This window comes from Talpa europaea (genome assembly GCF_964194135.1).
Source record: "Talpa europaea genome assembly, chromosome: 8".
Taxonomy (NCBI): Eukaryota; Metazoa; Chordata; class Mammalia; order Eulipotyphla; family Talpidae; genus Talpa; species Talpa europaea.
The window spans coordinates 95,360,539-95,381,855 of NC_140075.1; the positions used below are offsets into that span (position 1 = coordinate 95,360,539).

At 41.0% G+C, this 21,317-nt stretch overlaps 1 protein-coding gene across 1 annotated transcript in view; it reads left to right on the forward strand.

Annotated features, from left to right (window-relative positions):
- Positions 1–21,317, forward strand: part of RAD51B (RAD51 paralog B) — a gene marked incomplete at both ends in the record, with an annotated part of 653,574 nt that overhangs the window by 368,597 nt on the left and 263,660 nt on the right. Inside the window, one exon of the mRNA XM_084240286.1 lies at positions 3,648–3,744. Within this exon, the coding sequence (XP_084096412.1) occupies positions 3,648–3,744 (97 nt within the window). The remainder of the gene's footprint in view (positions 1–3,647; positions 3,745–21,317) is intronic.

Sequence of the window (21,317 nt, forward strand, 5' to 3'; positions counted from 1 at the left end):
CGCTGGTGGCCAGGGATCAAACTGGCACTGCAGAGGCTGCGGGCAGCTTTTTGCAACCCAGTGCTCAACCGCTGCGCCACTGGGGAGGCCCTAAGAGTATGTTATACATTTTAAGTAACCCATACTTTTAGGAAAATGGTGATGTCATTTCGATGAAGATTTTCTTGCTTTTTAAAACATATCAAAAGCAAATATTTGTTCTTTGTCCATTGTGGCCTCTATGCTATACAAAAGGGAAGAGGCCAGAGATTTCTATCTAGACAAGCATGGTACAAATCAGCAAAGGATAACTAAGAACAGTGATGGGGGCTAACATGTATTAAAGCTTTGCTATTGTCCAGACACTATGCTAAGGACTTTACATGCGTAATTCTCAAAATCCCATGAGTTAAGTATTGTCATACAGAGAAGTTATGAAGCTTGCCCAATGTTGTACAGCTAGTAAGCAGTAGAACCTAGAATCTGAACTTGTGTCTGACTGCAAAGCCCTCATCCTAACTGTGCACTGCTTTTGCACGAATTTAGTACCAAGCATCAGAAGCTCCACTCTTTTCAATGAAGCAACGTTTCAAGAAAGCCCCTTGGAAGTGTCAGAACTCATTTTTAGAAACAAGATTCTGCTAAGACTGTTTAAACTTGTGATAGTATTTTATAAGTTATTTTAAGAGTGTAGTTTTCAAGCCTGCAGATTGCCTCGGAGGACAACATATTTACAGGTTTCTGCCTGAACTGATTATGATCCATGCTATTTGGAGATGTTTCCATTCTATCATTTTGCTGAACACAACTTTGGAAAACTGCAATAATTCAGTAAAATGGTATGATTAGCAACCCCTGCATTTGGTTGCTGTGTATCCCTTTAGTGATTTGGCTTTCAGATTCATAAGAAAAAGGGAGAAAGGGAGAGGAATCAGCAAAATCACTTAGGAGCTTGCTCTCTTACCATTGGAAAGGGAGAATGTTTTCTTCTCTATCTACTCTTCCTTTGGGAGTAATAATGGGGGGATGTATCTCAAATTTGAGACACATCTGTAGTTTGGTTACAGGCTCTGCAGGGTATCATTTTATTAGTTCTGTACAATGAAACTATTATCTTAGTACAAGTTGCCATTTTAAGACCTGTGAAAAATAAAAATATTGAGAAAAATCAGTCTGAATACTTTAATAAAGTATTCAGTAAAGTATTCAGTATTCATAAAATGCTCTATTTTTTAACTTAGAAGTTTTTTACTTAGACATATTTAGAGCAGACACAGAGCAATTTTAGCTCTTTATTTTCTATTTTGTATATGATGATTTGCTTTGCATAGTGGATATTCAGTAATTGTTTTCTCGTTACTCTTACCACATCATTAGAGTTGAGTTCATTTTCACCAAGTCATGTTTTAGAAGAATCCTCTAAAAATAGAGCTACATATTTAGATCTCTTAGATCTAGATCTTAGAAGCTTCTCTCTCTCTTTTTTTAACTGGGACAAACAGATACCTTATTATTTATTTGCTAGATAAAGCACGTAGTATTTTCAGAGCAATGCCAGTATCTTATTGACCTTGCCTTCCATAATTTCTATTTTCTCTTGCTGAAGTTTTTACAAAAATTCTCTGCCATTAAATGAAAGTTATGAAGGATTAAGAATAGTATAAACATTCAGGTACTAAAGTATGTTCTATTATAGGAAACTGATTTTTTACTAGAGGCAATTGTCGGATGCCTATTGCATAGACTAATTTACTAGCTTATATAGCATCATTCTGAAGGAAATAACAGCACTGGTTTCCGTTTATTGAATATTTACTATGTGCCACTGTGTTAAGTACATTGATGATCTCATTTAATTCTCATAACAATTCTAGAAGATAGGTATTTACTTATGAACAAGTAAAACTCAAATGTTTAAGTAACTTCCTCATGGTTTATAATATCAGTCAGAATTTGAATCCAATTTATTGATTTCCAAACCCATATCCTATACTATAAGGAGAGAAATGAACAATTTCCCATTCACTCCAGAATATGAATATTTGTTTCTTAGAAGAGCAGACTTTTATTGACCATGTCCAGCCATTTTAATTGAAGACATATAACATGTGACTCTTACCAGTACAGTTGAAAAATAGCAATACCAAAGAATATGAGAGGTTGGTAAATACACAGTAAATGCTGCAATAGCTAGTCACTGCAACAGCAACTGTAGGGACTCACTAGCTTAGTTGTCGCACAAAGACCTGGAGTTGTCTTTGCTTACAGAGCACTTCATTTCCTTACCTGATGGTGCCATCAAGCTCCTTTCTCAGCCCTCAATTAAGCTGCCATTAGTATAGAATTTGTAATGTGTCACCGGTCCACTCGGGAGATAGTGAAAGAGAAGTGGCTGAAAGGTTAGACAACAAAGAATGAAGATGATTTCTACTTCTGCTCAAATCAGAGTGGCAACAAAACTGTAGCTGACCCACAGGATAGGCCAATATAGACTGACTAGTTGCATATTTCAGCTGCTAAATGTTTAGTACCATTTTCAGAAGGGACCTTTCCTCCGATAACCAATGTGCTTACAATTTGGACCCATGATGGCGACATCCAAAGCTTGGGAAATAATTGCTGTTAGTCAAGTTACAATTTTCCAGGAGGAATTTGTATTTTAGTCTTCCTTCACTTTAGATTTCTAAACAGCAGAGTAAAATTTACAAATGAGGGTTTTTGAGGAAAAGACTATCTTCTTGACTGAACCAAGTATGAAAATATTGTATGGCAGTGGACCACATATGTTAGGTAATTTTGAGTCCTTTCTAGGGATTTTAAATGTTATGAATTTTATTTTGGATAGGTAGGTGTAGGGTAAAGAAAATGTCAGGCTTTTCTGCCCTCCCGCCATCAGGATAGATGATGGATCCTTGAGGTCCTGAGTGCATGCCTGTGGCGGGCACCTGCCAGCCTTCCAGCCCCCCAGCACACCTGCCTGCTGTGTAACTGGTAACCCCAATAAAAGACCTGCAAAAAACCACTGAGGACTCTGACTCCTCCTTTACCCGGTCTGCATGGGATCAGAAAACCTACACTGTATCATTCATGCCCTTACAGTAGGATTATATTAATTTGTGTTTAAAATGCATGGTGAGACTTTCTCTTATTAGAACTCAACTAATTTACAAAAAGAGTATAATTCCTTTAGAGAGGAAACTACTCCAATTTCACAAATTTGAAAGTAAAACTGCCTTTGAGTTAATAAGGGCAGAAGCCACAGGCATTCACATTTTAAGTTATCGCTTTTATTCAGCACTAGCAATATCTTGTGTTGCAGATCTTAAAAATTAAAGTTTGATAAAATGTGTGCGTAAACATCTTCATTCTCTGGTTCATTTTATAACTATAGCAACACCTCTCAGTCCCAAGTTACTCAACATTTGGAAAGGATTAGTGTTTAAGCTCTGAAAGAGTTGGCCTATTCCTTGATTTTCTGTGTATTGAATGACCCATGGCATTTGCCAGATATTCTGACCTACAGATAAAATTGATGAAAGTCAGAGCTGGGGTTTTCCTACCTGTGTCCTATCAGTCTTCCCCTAAGCCACAGTCTGCCTTTTGATGGCTCTAATAACTAATTTGGTCCTCTTCTCCCTCCCACCCCCCTTCTCCTTGTCTGTTCACAGGTTATCTTGACGAATCAAATTACAACCCATCTGAGTGGAGCCCTTGCCTCTCAGGCAGACCTGGTGTCTCCAGCTGATGATTTGTCCCTGTCTGAAGGTAAGGGATCTGTCCTAAAGGGGCTGAAACTTGACACTGACGCAGAGCCCCACTGCCTCCGGTTGAGAGGTGGGAGAGCCAGCTAACAAGCCCTGGCCAGTGAACCCAGGCCGGAACCTGCCGATTTTGGCTTGGCCAACTTTCCTGGCATCTGATCTCCTACACTTGGACAGTCTTTGTAAGGAGCTTCCTTTTTCACTTGACTGAGTCATCTTCACAGGCATCCCACCGCCTTCATCTTGGGGCTTGTCACTCCTCTGTGGGTTGTTTTGGCTTCTTAGTATGAGGGCTGGTAAACTGCTAAGTGACTGTGAGACCGATGGTCAACGCTTGGCTTTACCTGTGGTTCCATAGCAGTTTGGCCATTTGTTTTGCTGGGTACTTTTGAACTGGCTAAAAGTGCACACCAGTATCATGTGCCAGGGATGTGGCATTCCCAATCTGCTTTACAGAAATATTAAGAAAAATTCTCCATGCTGGTAAATTTTCTCCACCTCCTCCTGCTAGCAAAGGTCAGCTTGGCTGTGATTTTCGAAGCTAGGGGAATTACACTGCTGAGCAGTGGGTGGTTTCTAGTTTTACTGAAAGTTCTTACTTGACATTTCTGAGTTCTGCTAGCTGTAGTCTACTTGCTTTCAGGGCAGAATATTGTGGCTGGGGTGAATGTTTATAGTTGTTTCTGACCCCTCTGCTCTTTTCATTTTCTCAGAATTATTCATGAGGGGATCTATGAAACTTGTAAGCCTAGCCAGGCTGCCCAAGGTGGTATTCCATGGATAGACCTGGGTACCTGGTCTCAAAAACAGCAAGGACACTCCTGCTTCTCAGTGGTATTTTTCAGAGTGGAAACTATTTTTTTTACAAAAAACTGTAAAATCCTCAGCATACCCTAATTCGCACATTCAGTGCATTATTACTTTCCCATCACCTGGATTGAAAACGTGAACCATCTACTACTGCACTCCTTTCATTGTCAAGTCTACTTGCTTTTTCTTTCCACATACTTTTTTGCTTGGTCTCCCTTTTTTTGTAATTTGTAGTGTGGTTAACTGACTTATTAAACTCACCTGCACTATGTTAGTAAATTTCAAAATGGCCTTCCCCCTCCCCGCATCCTTTACCTTTTTCAGTCTACCACTACCAAATTAAAGTCTTCACTTTCGTCTTCCTTTTACTGTGTCTTTCTACTACTCAGAAATCTAGTTGGTTTTTTTTGTTTGTTTGTTTGTTTTTAGTCCATTTCTGAGAACAGGCTACCATCAATAAACTTATGTTAAGATATCCAGGAATTTGCGGTTTGTTAGTTTGAAATCAGCCAGGGTAGGCATCTTTAGACTATGGAAATCAGCTAATACTAAAGCCAGACTTTTTCCTTTTCTTTTCTTTTGCATGGGTCAGTTTCCCAAAACACCACTAGAGAAGAAAATTAATGCTTTTTAACTCTTTAGTCTTTTCCTTCCCCCCCATCCTATAATGGTTCTTGCCAATACCTTAGGTGAAACACACACAGCAGGCCTGCCTGCCACCTCCCGTCCTACCTCCCTGTCTCAGCAGACACAGCTTGTAAGGAAAGTGGAGTTAAATTAGGCTTTTTTCTGCCTTCCAGTCACTGGCCTCTATGGCTGCCACTTGTGGTCTTGCTTTACGCCTGGGTTTAATGGCCCACACGTGGAAACGTGTTGCACAAAACGTTTGGGAGCATGAGCAGGAGGCCCCGTGCCTGTAATTGTGGATACCTGCTCCAAGAAGCTGGGGAGCACAAGGCATGCGTACCTATAAGTACGTGTATGGACAGGAAGGGACAGTGCAGGATCTGTATGATTGGAGCAGATGGGGTAAGGAGGAGTCCTGGAGCCCTCAGTGGCTTTTGAAGGCTTTTATTGGGATTTACCAGGTACACGGCAGGCAGGGGGGCCGGGGGGCCCGGAGGCTGGCAGGCCACCCAGCCCACAGCAAATCTTCACTCTTCCTGGTTCTTCTGGTGATTCTGCTTCTATTTTGCTCTCTTTCGCTCTTTTCACTCTGCTTCTGCAGGCATCCCCATGACGCCGCCCTTATAAGCCCAGTCTTAGCCTAAGTGAATCCCATCTACCTATGCCCACACCCTACTCCAGGTGCCCGCCATCAGGCATGCATTCAGGACCGCAAGGATCCATCATCTATCCTAATGGCGGGAGGGCAGAAAAGCCTGATACCTTTTCACTTACCCTACAGTATGGAAGCTCAGGAGAGATCACTGGACTAGGCGAAATGAGGCAAGGTGAGAGGGAGACCAAGAGAGAACACCAGAGAAAAGAGAGCTCAGAGATCATGGTGGCTGGGAGGCTTGGTTGCTGCCAGCCTCCTGGCACCCCAGCCTCTCTGCATGCCAGCCTCCCTGCTTGTGCCAGTGTACTCAGTTCTCTGCTCAGCATTAAAGGCCTGTAAAATCTATTGAGGGCTCCAAGATCCTTTCCTGTTCTGTGGGAATTGACAGTGAACCTGCCCAGTCTGGAGTGGTTGCACTACACTGCTCATGCTGTATCAAAAAGGTTGCCCAGTCTCACTTTTTTTTTTAAGATTTATTTATTGATGCATACAAGAACTGGGGTACAGGCCAGAGGTGTGAGGGTGAGAGGATTCACCAGAGACAGAGTGGGGAACAGAACTGGCCGATTGACTGAAATCCACTGCTGAGGGGAGCAGCGGGCGAGTCAGGAGAGGTCTGCTGTGCCATGTGGGTCTCCTCCCTGGCTGGGGATCAAACTTATGCTGCAGTAGCTGTGGACTGCTTCATAGGTTGTGTCTTAACCCCTTGTGCCACCAGGGAGGCCCCCAGTCTCTTTTCCACTGCTTTTCTTCCCAAATCCTCTCACTCCTTCGAGGTTTATTTAAAAACCACCTCTTCTACAAAACCTCCTGCATGTTCCGGTCTGCACTGGTCTCACTCTTCCTCTTCTGTGGCCTGCTGACTACCTGCTCAACTATATAAAGAAAGGATCTAGAAAAATTAATACAACTTGTCACATTTTCCCAACTAGAATGGCAGATTTTCAAGGGCAGACTACTCTTTATTTTTTTTTTTGTATCCATCCTGTGTTCTAGCAGCTAGCAAAGTTCTAGGCACATAGTTGTCAGTAAATAAATGCTACACCAATACTGTAGTAAATACTTTGTATGAATAGTAACCCTGAGAATCACATAAAGCACCTATAAACATGGTTAAAAACTGTGGTAATAATTATTATACACACACACACACTGATTCAGTTCTGAGGAGATCAGGAGAGAATATCTTGTTTCCTTTCTGAAAACCAATTAAGAACACTTCTTTGTCCTGGTTTCCTGGTTTATCTTAAGCAGAGGAGTAAAACAGATACAGAGGAAATTGCTTTGGGCTTGGTAAAATTGTGTTCATGACAAAGAAAGTTACCAGCTCATCCTTAGACAACATTTCCTTACTAGGAAATGTAAGCGGGAGTGGAAACTGATTTTTCCAGATCTTTTCCTCATATAACTAAGCAGGTAAAGAGGCTATGAGACATTTTTCCTGACGTTTCCAATGAAGTTCTTTACAAATGAATTAAAGTGTTCAAATCTTGGAACATTTATAGCTATTCAAATATTTTACAGTAGTTGTTAATGTTACTGTGATTATTGTGTATAAATTGCTTTGTTGTCATTTTAAACACTTGTTGTATTAGCTTTGCTGTTGTGTTATTAACTCTGATCTTGAGCAGATTTTTTAGTCACTTTGGACCTGGGGGAGGGGGTTGGGGAGGGGAGGGGAGGGGTGTGTGTGTGTGTGTGTGTGTGTGTGTGTGTGTGTTTAAATGGCAGGTTGGATGAAAAGATTGCTAAAGTCTTTTTCTGCCTCTAACATAAGAAATGCCATGGGCCTGAAGATCAGGAGCATTCACTCATTGATGGGTTTTTTTAAATTCTGATTTACAGCAGAACGATGGTATTGCCCTTTGTCTTTATTAGCATACCTACAACAGCGTCTGCTCCCTGTATTGCTCCCTCTCGCTCTGTATACACTTCTGGTCTTGTCTGTGTGTCCCTTGCTCGGTCTTCTTCTCTCCTCTAAGAAATGGATGCAAATCATTGAGAGTGAGAAAGACTGGGGCGAGGGCAAGGTCCACCCTGTCCTGTAATAGATTTCAGCTGCAGAGCAGAGGGCACTGCTTAAACTGCACCCTTGAAAACAGTTACGTGGTGAGAACAAGTGGCCTAGAGCAGCCAGCAATAAATGATCTGAGTTGACCTGAGAGAAGTAGCCAGCAGGGGCCGATTCAGGGAAATGAAGTCCCTTCTGCTCTGATGCAGAGAAGGGAATACAAGTGACCTGGCCCAACTGAGATCTCTTCCACCCCAACGGATCCTGTACTATTAATATCTGCCAGCTGCAGGCCCAGAGCATCCCCCTGCTGAGATCAAAAGAGCCCCTATCTTAGCTGGAACAAGGTCATCTGCACAGAGCTGTAAAAGCGAGCCCTGCCTGGCTGCAGGGACCTTTATGGGGGAGGAGAAGTCAGGAGATGGGGAGGTGCTCTCTCACGCTCCTTTAATCTCGGCTGACCAGCTGTTGCCCTCCCAGTGTTTGTAAAGTTGAGAGTTCTTTGTTTTTGTGTTGCTGGGTTTTTCTTTTTTCCTTATTAATTTGTGGCTGGGTTGTTGCTTGGATTATCTAGACCCATGTTCACTGCTTGGGTCCGTGGTATGATTCGCTTCATTGAGGGTTCATTCCACTGTTGAATTAGTCAGCCTCCAGGTGGGAGAGCTGAAGAAGGGAGCAGTGGACCCCAAAGGCCAAGGACTCTCCCCGCCCAGCTCCTGTCCCAGAGCTGTGTGCTTTGAGAAGGAATGAGAAAGCAAAGTAAAGTTTCCTTATTTAGTTAAAAGAACTCCTGATATGTCCAATGTGCTTGTCAATTTCCAGCTTGCCTTTCACAAACGTTGTTTCATTCATTTGGGAGAATGGAAATTTTAGCACTAGCAACTTGACCAAAATTACATTGTGAACCTAAGAACAGAAATCAGAGCTTTTGCTTTCATAATTTACATTGTTTTAGATAAGACATTGTGAGCCAAAATATTTTCTTCAGTTTTTTGTTGGCAGGAACTCAGACACCTAATTATAATAGGGTTCAGTGATTGGTTACTGTCCAGGTTATTGCGACTGTTCTGGGACCAATGACATGTTTCCAAGATGCCCTCACCACCTCTTCCTCTGGTTCATCAAAGCTACTAAGAACGATTGGCTCTTAGTCATAGGGAACATCCATCCCTTTTCCCCAAAGTGATCAGGAAAGACTCTAGCAATCATGGCTTAATAAACTATATCCTATTCTGAAGTCACTTGGCATTTGAGCAGGACTGGCTGAGCCCCATCCACCAGGGCACAGTTAGTAAGTAAGAGCGATATATGGTAAAGTAGGGCCTGTGCAAGACTGTATGTCTACTCAACCTAAACCACTGGTTTTCTTTCCCTAATAATTTAATTGGACAGCAGTTTCTTTGTATGGTGATAGGCACCCCAGATGACTTCATTGGAAGACAATTATTAGATTGTCATCCTGGCATCCCCAGCTTCTGACATATTAGTATCCTTTCATCTACATTAATAGTTTTTGGTAAAAATTGAAAATCAAAAGTGCATGAATGGGTCAAGGAACGAACACAAGAAAAAAAGTACTTACTAGAATCAAGAGTGGTTTCTAGCTTGAGTATTGGAAGCCTTTCTGTTCCAGCTGAATTGATGGCTGATTTCATGTGCAAGAGAAAGTATTTTGGGGTTCATATTCTCTAACAAACCATCCCTGCAAAAAGCTGGAGTCCATTTGAAAGATTATATGCAAGTGTGTGGCTTGTATCTCTTTTAAAATAAATTCGACAAGCAAGAACAGCTCAGAATGGTCGGGGCAAACCAGGGACTCATGGTTGTGAAAGAAGCAGACTTCAAAGCATGGTATGATTTTTCAAGTTTTATTTCCACTCTTGCTTTCCAGCTGGATCTGCTCTGGATTTACTGCAGGATGTTTGAAAATGTGGCTCCCTGCTAATCTCAGACAGTTGCTATGATCAATGGTTTCTTTCATTTCCGATAAAAAACACTGGTGTTTCTGCTTAAATTGTGTGTACTTTCAGCTTTATTATTATAGTTGTAATTTATTGTCCAGCATTACCCAAATTTGTAATCCATTAACCACAGACTTTGGGTGGGTTGGTCAAGTTAGCACAACTCTCTCCACACTTTAGTTCCATGTCCTTCCACAACCCAATATAAAGCTAATTGTTGATTGGTTAAATAGGACCCTGTACACATTTAGTATGGGTGGAGAAGCTTTGAAAGTCTTTCTCTCAGGGATATGGTGCAGGTTGTCTAAAATTAGTGCTTTAGAAACAAAGTGTCATCATGTGACTACGAGGCTAACACTAACAACTGTGATCAGTGTTGTTAACATTAGCATTCCCATAGTATTTTAAAATATTTTAAAATGATGAATCACTTAATCCACCTCAAGCAGCAGAAGCATGGAGAAAAGGAATTGCTCAGAGGCCAACAGTTAATGATAGTGGTGCTAGGAACAGAAGTCAGAACCCCTTCAGTGAAAGCCTAGATTTGGACTCTGTTGCCTCTTAGGGGTTGAGTTTTGGATAAAAGTATTTTAAATATCCTAGTAACCTTCCAAGTTTTGATTCCAAAGCCACAGACACGTATCAACACAAACAACTTCACATTCCTCTGTTTGCAAAGAGACATGCACCTACCCATGCTCTACTTTCCCTAGTTTTAAGAAACTGTGGCACTTGGCTGGGTAATATCACTTCCTGCAACTGTCCAGTAGTCACAGAAGACCTAATTTATTTATAGAAAAAGAATAAAAACCTGTGGTGTTTATCTAAAGTAAGCCCAAATATTATGTGAGTTGAGAGAAGATGGGCATGGCCTGCAAATGTCTGAAAGACTGTAAATTTCAAAGGGGGAGTAACTTGTCAAGGATTCTTAGCCAGGAGGCAGGGGGCAGTTGCACCCAGACTGAATGACCCAATGGAGAAAGAAGTCAACCACCACGAGGCACTTCTTGGTCAGGAGCTGTTTTGATAGTTTGCCAAAGAGGACACGTTTGAAGCATTCGGTATATACTAAGATCAAATCAAATGAGAATTAGGGCATTTTCTTTGGGGAGCAGTCATGGAGGTGGTTTGTGGGAGATCTGAGCTGGATGTAGTCCCCTCACCCACTATTCTCTTCACTACTGAGAATTTACCCGCTAATTTCCCGGATGTGCACACGCTTCTGTTAACATCTCACTGTCAGAAGGTAGAAGGAACAAGAACACAAAATCCAGCTTTGTCAAATGCTTTAGATGCATAATAATGGGGCCAAAAGCCCAGAGAATGGGATGCCAACAGGTGATGTGATCCAGGAGGGTTTCAAGTTGGAAGGAGTCTCTGAGAATCCTTGTTTATTATCATCAAAGAGAATTATTTATCAGATATAAGATGCCTCTAGGTAAGAGATCATGAAAAAGGGGAGAATGGCTGATCTTTAGGAGTAGTGCCCAGGGAATAATTCTAATGGAGAGCAATAGTAGGGAAAATGTATGCACTGCTTTCAGACAAATATGGTAGCCACCAAAGGCTCCTGGATTTTGGAAAAGGAAAACAGTTTTCTGCAGAGGGGCATCTGAAGGGTTCAGTGAGGAAGATATATGCAGCAGGCCTTGAGGAATGGAAGGAATTTCAGTAGGCAGATAGAATATAGATTAAGGAATACTGTGTACTAAGGCATCAACTCAAATGGGCCATATTTGTCCTTCTGTCATTCTTCTCCTCTCAAAATTTGTTCTAGTCACATAGCTCATTCTCTTGTTCCTCAAATTCCTCATGGTATTTCTGCCTCTGGGCTTTGCACTTGCTGTTCCCACTAACTGGAGTACTTGTCCATGTCTTCCCTTCACCCATGCCTCACTCCATTCAGTCTTGCTCAAGTGTCATCTTCTCAGAGAATTCTTCCTTCACCTTTCTAAGATGATTCCCTTACTCCCATCCCATCCTTCTCTATTCCCCAAGCCTGTTTTATTTTTCTCCATTGTTCTTACCACCTGACATAAATTATACATTTACCTGTTTATGGATTTATTATCTTCCTCCTCTGCTTTCATAAAATCTTCTCAATGGCAGGGATTTTGTCTTTATCACTCCTACGTTCTTTAGTTCCTACAGGGTATTCAATAACTATGGGGTCTGTGTTGCAGGGACATGTTGGATATGTTGGGATGGCAGAAAAGAGTTCTCATTGCCTGGGGTTTTCTGGCTAGTGTAGGGAATCATCCAATTAATCTAGAAGCATATTGGAGCCAGACTTTAAATGCCGGATTAAATTTTATGTTGAAATGATCATAACTTGCATTTTGAAGACCATCTAAATGATATGCATAGGATGGTTTAGCAATGGGAAGACTGGAAGTAAAGAGATTATGAATGACCTCAAGTGTTTAGAAACATGGACACCCATTACCTACTAGGAACTATACTACATGCTGAAGGTATTGAGATGAAAAAAATGATGTGTAAATAGAGGGTACTCTGTTAGCTATGGTGGCAAGAGCAAAGTTATTTGAAGAACTGCCAATCATTCTTAATGACTGGGGTGCTGGGGGCATGAATGAGAATGGCAAGGGGTGAAACTTGAACAAGTGGTAGCGTGGATCGTGGATGTCTGGCATGCCATTTTAGGGAGTTATGACTTTTTCTGAAGCACCTATAAGAAAACTGTGAGGATAATCCATTGGTAACACATTTCCTTGATCAACAAAATTGATAAAGGTTCTTTGGCCAGAATTGTTTCTCCTTCCTCCTTTATAGTTACATCCTTTCCAAAGCCACATGTTGAAGGCGATGATGTTCCTGGATAGAGCTGGTCTTCAGTCAAGGCTATAGAGTGGTTTTGTTTCACCCAACGGAAGCTTAGTCCCATTTTTCTCAGACTTTAGCATGCTTGAGAATCATCTAGAGGGGCAACTAATAGACATATTACTGGGCTTCTACTCCTGGAGTTTCAGTCAGTTGAAGCAGTCAGGGAATAGTCATTTCTAACAAATTCTCAGAAATTGTTGATACTGCTGGTCTAGGGACAATTAATGAAAACCACTACTTTATTCATTGAGTCTCTCAAAAGACTGGTACCAGGAATACCAAGATGAATGTGAACTTTCAAGAAGACAATCCCCTGATAGAAGGGATAGGCATGCAGAAGTAGTGCCTTCAGGACTCATGGTAGCCATATGCCTTCACTGGGTCACAGTGGTGTTTTCTATAGATTTTGTCTCAGGTCTGGGGTGCAGTAGTTACAAGACAAGTTCAGGATTCTGGTAACAAGAAACAGAAAGTCACTCAAGTTCACTTTTAAATAGTCAGGCCTGTTAACAAAAGTTGCTAACATTTATGAACCATATATTATGTGCCTGGCATTCTGCATCCATTACTGCATTTAATCCTCACAACAACCCTCTGAGGTGGATGGTAATCATCCCATTTTATGGATGAAGGAACTGAGACTTCAAAAACAACACAATTATTGGCAGAATCAAGATTCTAAGCAAGGGAATCTAGCTCCAGAACTTACATTTTTATCTACTAAGTTCTTCTTTAAGGATGCAGTTAGGATTCTCATGGCTAGATGAAAACAGGAACTAAAATACAGTCAGATTACTTGGGAATAGGAAAGGTTGAAACGTGGGTAATTCTCTTCATTTTTTTCATATCTTCCTCAGCTTTCTATGGCACTGGCCCTTACTTTTATGGTCTGATTGGTTCAATTTCCCTTTTCACACCTTATAATTCTGGCAATGAGTTATGCTTTGATCCATTCAGTTATGGCCAAGGAGTCATGTGGTAGAGAACATAGATAGTACACCTATCCTGTCTGTAGGGTCCAAGGATAGAGGGAGCATTTTCCCCTCTAAGGGGTGATGAATGAAGGGCAGATTTCTTTAGAAGGGTCTACTTATGAGGTGAGTACCCCAATAATATCTAGTGGAAGGACTTTGTCCAACTGAGCAGAGTTTATTACACATTGTATACCTACTTTGTGTCCATTCTCAGCATCTTTTTTCTTCCAGATCAGGTGTTTTTGTGTTATGGTTTTTTTGTTTGTTTGTTTTAGGTACCTAATCACTAGTCCGTGCAACCCAGTATAACAATATACTGGGTTAAAAAAATATATATGTATGTATTTGAAAACAATTTCTTTCCAGTCCCAGATAACCATCTGACTCTTCTTTGATCAATTTTTTTATATACCCACAGTCATCTCTAGAGTTTCTCTTCAGGGGAATAAGAGAGATCTGTTTATTCAGAATCCACTAACTCCTTCAAACATTTATTATCTGATGATTTATATGAGGCTGAAACTTACCTGTATCTAAGTCACCTCCTACTCATGGACATATGACAATCACATTAGCACAGACTGTACCCTGTGGTCACCCATCATTTACCACTGCTTAAAACAAGCTAAGCTGGAGAAGCCAAGATGGCAGCCAGATAACTGCAGTATGTGCAGTGGAGAAATCAATATTTCTGAGTTACAACTTTTCCATAATAATGCAATATACTGAAGAAAATTTATTCCCAACCCTCAGGAGAGGGTCTAAATTTTATGAGTTGAATGCAAATGTGTATGTACTCTGTGTGTGTGTGTGCATGCATGTTGGGAGCTATTCCTGTGTTTTAATAGATGATAGTAACATCTTTTTAGGGTCTGATGTTGGTGTTCTTAACCATATTTCTACCTAACAAATCCATAAAAGCAGCTAAGAGGATCCAAGTTTCCTAGGAGTATCTATAGAACCATCCAGCTATAGAGGAGGGATGATACCCAGTAGGCCAAGGTCTAAGGAGACAAACTTTGTTTTGTTTTTAAATAACAAATGAGGCTAGAAAAATGCCAAAATAAATTACTTCTGAGTTGAGTGACAAGGCAAACATACCCCAGTTGAAATCTTTAAAGGCAGAGTACAGGAAACAACATCAGTGAATTAAATGGTTGCCAAAGCCCCAAAGAGTAGATCTAAGGCCCAGTCAGGAAGAACCTCCTGCTTCTTCAGGGGCCAAGCTGGAGTTGAGGGAAATAGATTGTCCTTTGATGAGATAGTACAAGATTAAGGTGTATCACCAAGAAAATTCTGTCTTAGGGTCATCAGAATGTAAACTCTTTGAGGACTCCTTGTCTTTTTTGTTCACTGCTGGCTCTCCAGAGGCTGGAGGAGTACCTGGTAATAGTTTTTCAATAAGTATTTGATGAACAAATGATGTACCTACAGCTATCAGGGGGAGAAGGAGGTGATCAAAGAATTACTTGAAGCTTTAGATTTGTATTTGCCTTAAAGGAGCATGAGACTGCCAGTGATTTTTTTCCACAGATATATCGTGTATGCTCCAAAGTTCCATCAAAGCATGGTCAGCTTTAGTGGTGTGCCCGAGCCAACTGTGTGATAAATAACAAGCAGTGCAGAGAAAGTATCAGAAAGGAAAGAACAGGAGCCTGATGGCTGTGCTTCTGAAGGAGAAACCTCTCCCACATTTACAGAGTGGTGACTGAGGTTGTTCAGTCTGATTTACAGTAAGGGCATTTTCTTTCCTTTAGGTCCTGTGCTAAGCAGTTGCTAGGGATATGGAGACAAAGTTGTAGTCCCTGCTTTTTGGGAAGCTTATAGTCATGTGGTGGAGGAATGGTGATGGATGTGTAAACAAGTACGCTGTGATGGCCCAGGGCTCAGGACGTTGCTGGGAAGCACATAGGGGTTCTGTTTTAGGGATTAGAGCTCTCTAGGAAGGCTTTGAGTAAACTAATACTTGAGCTGGATCTTTAAGTATCAGTAGCAGTTCCCAAATGGGATAGAGGAGGGCATTTCCCCAGGCCCAGGGAAAAACCCATATTTTGATTCCAAAACATGGGAGGAGACCTGTGGGCAGTGCATTAAGATTGGCATGGGAGAGAATGGTGAACAATTTGGCAGGGGCCAGATTGTGAAAGGCCTTATCCATCATGTAGTTGGTTTAAATTCTTTCCTTAGTGTAATGGATAGCTGTTGAAACAAGGAAGTGACAAGATCATTTTGTGGTTCAAAGATACTTCTCAGGCAGCAATTTATAGGTTAGAGGGGATGGAGATAAAACTAGAGAACTTGGATTTTGATCTCTTTGAGGGTAATCACTTTTGGGTGGGAATAACCTTAAATTTCTTAAGGCAATAGGAACTTTATAAAAAGCTTTAACCATTCTAAAGTCTGGGTGGCCAGGTCTGGTTTTGATTTCCCACCTTATCAATCTGGGAGAGATTTCTTTGGTGGAAGCTTCTGAGTACCATCAGGTAAGCCCTCCATTTCTCAAGGCATCTTAAAGTTAGAAATGGCTGTCTGTAATTCTATGCAAGGAGGTAAGAGAAGATAGCAAATGATTTGAAGTACCAAATGGTACTCTGGAAATTAATACATGTTTTATGTTCCTTTTGCTAGGGATTATAATGATAATAGTAAGTGTTTGCATCAGATACTGTATAAGCATGAAAAATCTCAATAACTTTGTAAGGTTCAATTATTACACCTATTTTAGAAACCAAGAAACTGAAGCACAGAAAGTTTATAAAATTTGCTGATGATCACCTAACTAGTGATTAGGTGGATCAAGACCTGGAGAATCTGGCTCCTGAGTCTGTGCTCTTGACCAGTACAGTGCACTCAGCACTACAGGGGAATAATATAATGACCTGGTGGAACTTTTGATCATATAATTCTTCACTGGCAGAGTTGAGAGGGTTCTGGGATTCCAATATGATAATTGTGGCCATTTCTTTGTATGTACCCTGGAATTACAGATAGGAATTACAAAAGCAGTGTGTTTAAATAGTAAATAAAGTACTGCATCTGGAACTAGGAGACCTGTGTTGAAAGGTCAGCTCTTCCACAAACCATTTGTGTTATTTTGGGCAAGTCCCAGGTTCCGTTAGCCATTTACATGGCGGGGAGGGGCATGTTATACAGTGCCTGCAAAGGCTGCTGCTTATTTATTTAGCTATATCTATATATTTTATTTTTATTTTATACATTTTTTACATCATTTTTCATTTTTGCACAATGTATGCATTTTCATCTTGGTTATTGTCCCCACACAATCCCCACCCGCCTTGTTTTGATCGTACTCCCTCCTCCCACACCACCCCCATGGTGTGTCTATGGTTTATAGTTTCTTGTTGATTTTGAATATTACTCATAAATCAAAAAGATAAACTCATGCAATTTGCAGCAACATGGATGGAGCTGGAAGGGATCATGCTCAGCGAAATAAGCCAGAAAGAAAAAGAAAAATATGGATGGTCTCACTCATAGCAGGAATCTAGAAAAACCTAAATAAGGGACCAGGAAAAAACCTAATTATATCTATCTATATATATTAATTTATTTACTCATTTATACACTTAGTTAGCGGAAATGGAAATTGTGCAAATTGAGGACTGCCTATACATGTTTACATTGACCCAGGCAGGCTTAAAGCTGACTGCTGAATTATTAGCCCACTTAAGTTTTATTTATTTATTTGTTTATCAATGAAAAAGTAATGGCAAATCATTGAGCTCGTTTCTTCTAAACTTTTTCTTGAATCTCGTTAGAATTGTTGGTTTATGTGGTTTGTAGAAGCAACTGTCAGGAAACCCAAATTGTGATTGTTCCATAATTTCAAATCAAAAATGAAATAAAATTTCAAGTTGGCAAAATTTAGTAGATTTCTAGTTTTTTTCAGTTCTAGTCAATTACCTTTTCTTTCTCAGGCTTTATAATAACCTCTAATAGCAGAAAATCCAGAGAACATAGCATCTTTCAGCGAAGACACGGATGCAAAAACTTGGCACTTTTACTCCTGTCATTGCAGATATTAACCTCTCCCATTGTTATTTAAGAATGGCAGGTTCTCCTTTCCTAGATTTTGTAATTCCTCACATTTTTTTGTCATGATCTTTTTTACCCCTCCACCAAACCATCTGTGCCCAGGCCCCATCTCTTCCTTTCTCCTAGTCTCTCTAACCATTATCTGCTTTTTGCCAAGTTCAAGTTTTGTTCCTTCTATTCTTGCAGATAAATGGCTTTTTTTGGTTATTTATATTCCATAGATGAGTGAAACAATCCTATATCTGTCTTTTGTTTTCTGACTGATTTTTCTCAACATTATCACCTCAGGTGCCATCCTTTTTGTCCCAAATTCCATCATTTCACCATTCTTCACAGTTATCAATATTCCATTGAGTAAATGTTCCATAATTTCTGTATTCATTCACCCATTGAGGAGCACTTGGATTGGATCCATGATTTGTTTCCTTCCGAAGGAAATTTTTATTTTCTCTTCTTTCAGTCAGGCTTCTTTATTTTCTCTTTTAAGTATAAACAAAGCAAGCCTCAGGCTGACCAACCCCTCTATAAGCATTTTGGCATATTCCTTTGTCAGGTACTATATTGGTTATCTAGAATAGCAATCTTCATAGTTTTTGAATCCACAACCCAATATTTTTTAGTACATTTCCCCAAAATACATAAAACTGCTATCTATAATATATAGGGCTACCACACCCACACATATATAGATTTATTTTATTTATTTATGCATATAAGAACTGGGATCTAGTCTAGAGGTACAGGGGATAAGAAGATTCACCAGGGCCTCCCCGGTGGCGCAGCGGTTGAGCGCTGGGTTGCGAAGCTGCCCGCGGCCTCTGCAGCGCCGGTTCGATCCCCGGCTGCTCCCCGGCCCCGGAGGAGGGTCCCACATGGCGCGCAGACCTCTCCTGCCGCCCGCTGCTCCCCTCAGCAGTGTACTTCGGTCCTTCTGCCTGCTCTGCTCCCCGCTCTGGCTCTGGTGAATTCTCTCACCCTCCCGCGCTTCTGACTGTACCCAGTGCATGTATAAAAACAAAACAAACAAACAAACCAGCAAACAAATAAATAAAGCATGCCTCTATAAAAAAATAAAAAAAAAATAAAAATAAAAAAAAAAAAAAAAAAAGAAGATTCACCAGAGACAGAGTGGGGAGCCAAGCAGGTAGATCTATTGAAATACACTGCTGAGGGGAGCAGGGGGCAAGACAGGAGAGATCTGCTATGACATGTGGGCTAGCTCCCTGGCTGGGGATCAAACTCATGCCACAGTGGCTGGTGGTAGTTTGATAGCACTGAGACTTTAACCCCTGCACCACCAGGGAGGCCTCTGTATGTGTGTGTGTGTATAAAAGATTCTAATTTTTTCTTCCTTCCTCCCAATGAATCATTACATATATGCTTGCCACTGATGTCAAGGGGATAATTCAATTTTTTCCCTTCCTCTTTTTCATTGAAAAACTCTACTGTCTCCAAAAGGGTGAGACTCCAATGGCTCCATCCTTTCATTCATTCATTCACATATGAAAGATCTATAATGTGAAATGCTTAGATGTTCAGGAGTAACAAGAACAATTACCAGGTTTGACCTCTGCTCTCTAGAACATAAAGACAAATTCAAATCATGTTAGCTCTATCTGGTTAGGACCCTACTACGCAGGAGCATACTATAATGACGCTAAACCTTACATCTGAACTCACTGTGTATGTTACACTTTAGTGAATAGGAGAGAGGAAGATAAGAAAATAAGGAAGATGAGAGCTGCACTCACGAAACAGCTAAAATCACACTATAGTATAACACTCAGTGAATTTTCAGGTCGAGGGAGGCAGGTTTTAAAAGTCAGAAGCACTCATACAAAGGAGAGATCATTGCAATCTTGTGACTTGTACCATCATCTTAGGTATAAAGATAGAATGAAGAAGGACTCCATGACCAGTCTGTCCCACTCACAGTATGGGGAGAGCCATGGCTATTAGCCAGCAGACAACCTCCAGCACAGTTTAGACCCACTTGTGAAGTGGCAGGTTGTAAATCACCTCCATGTTCCACAGAGAACTTGCCAGGCTGGCCAAGGTAACTCAATGTAGCTGTGCACCTGTGGTGGGTGACTGTTTTTCTTGGCCAGCTGTTTAATGAGCACCAAATCAGATAAACTGTGCTTGGTTCCTATGCTCTCTCCAGACACAAACAATTAAGCACATCCTGCTGGAATGGCCATGTTTGGGAACCTGGCTTTCCTGTGCTGATCATCTGGTTTTCCTGTCCCTCGGGGCAAGAGTTTGGAGAAGCTGTTGAAGCAATCTTGAGAACACAGTTAACCCTTAAAAGTTTAGCTGTTCATCACCAAATATATCCAAAAATGGTTTGCAGTAAACGCTTACTATCTGTGGCAATCATAATAGTTACAAAATGGTGACCTAGCGAATTTCTCCCTCTACACCATGGATCTTTTTCCAGTTTTGTAACCATTTTGCACTCTCAAGTTGGGGTGAACATCTTGCCCCTCTTAGTTTATTCATCTGTGACCTGGGGTTGTCCAGGCCTCAGGTGAAATTCATGAGTAAAACCTCATCTAGTTGAGTTTCAAATTTTGTGAGAAACCATTTTTCTTCATGAGAATGCACAGATCAGGTGATGCTGATTGATTCCAGACCTGCATAGGAATAAGCCCTTGCTGGACAGCTCTCCCGGAAGTCAACTGAGATTGGTTAGGAGGAACCCCACATGGCTTTTGGCCAACGATGTTGGGAAGCCTAGTGGGCTTGAAGGAACTCTAATCCTGATTTTCTGGCCTACTGATAAACGTTCTTGCAATCCCAAGTGTACCAGGAGTTTACCATAAGTATGATTTCAGGCTATCTTTGAAAACACCTAAGTTAGTAATGCTGTCTCTTTGGGAGATGTCCTTCATGACTGGAGTGAGATTCTGGTAGGAAGTACCAGGTGGAGAAAGAGCAAGACAGGGTATGTTGCTTACTAGAGGACAGATATGAAACCAGGTGATGGGGTACACCATTAGGAGAAGAATCGGGAAAGCAAGGAGACTCATGAGAAAGTCATTGACTTCTGTTGACAGGTCACCATTGCTGTTCAGACTCATGGGGATGAGAAAGGAATTCCAGAAACCTATGTGACAGCAACTCTTGGGTTGGATGAAAATATTGATTTTTTTTCCTAGCTGGAATTTGACAGGGTCAGTTCACGTCTGGGTTTTCAGCACTTAATACAGGGCCCTTTTGTCTTGAGAGGCGGCTGGACTGGTTTTTCCTCCAGGCAGGTGCACAGAGGGCGTTTATTGTAGCCTGAAACACAAACACTAAGCCCCTAGGCCCTGCTCCACACACTCCAGCGTGGCTCAAGGAAATAAAGTGAACAATATCTCTTGCAACAGGCAAGCACTGTAAATGCCACTCCTGAATGAAATATTTCTTAAAACTTTGTATCCGTAACTTGATCATCTCTTAAAACTTAATTATATGTCAGGGAAAAGGAAGCTATTGGCTCCTCCAGCTGTCCAGGTTGAACAAGAGTGCACAATGGAGCATATCCGATTCACGGTCTTACTTAGGTAATCAGATTAATATCTCCTGAATTGAATTTACCCTTTTGATATGGAGTCTTTCAGCTGCCTTGTTTCACTTCTCAAATTCTGACAA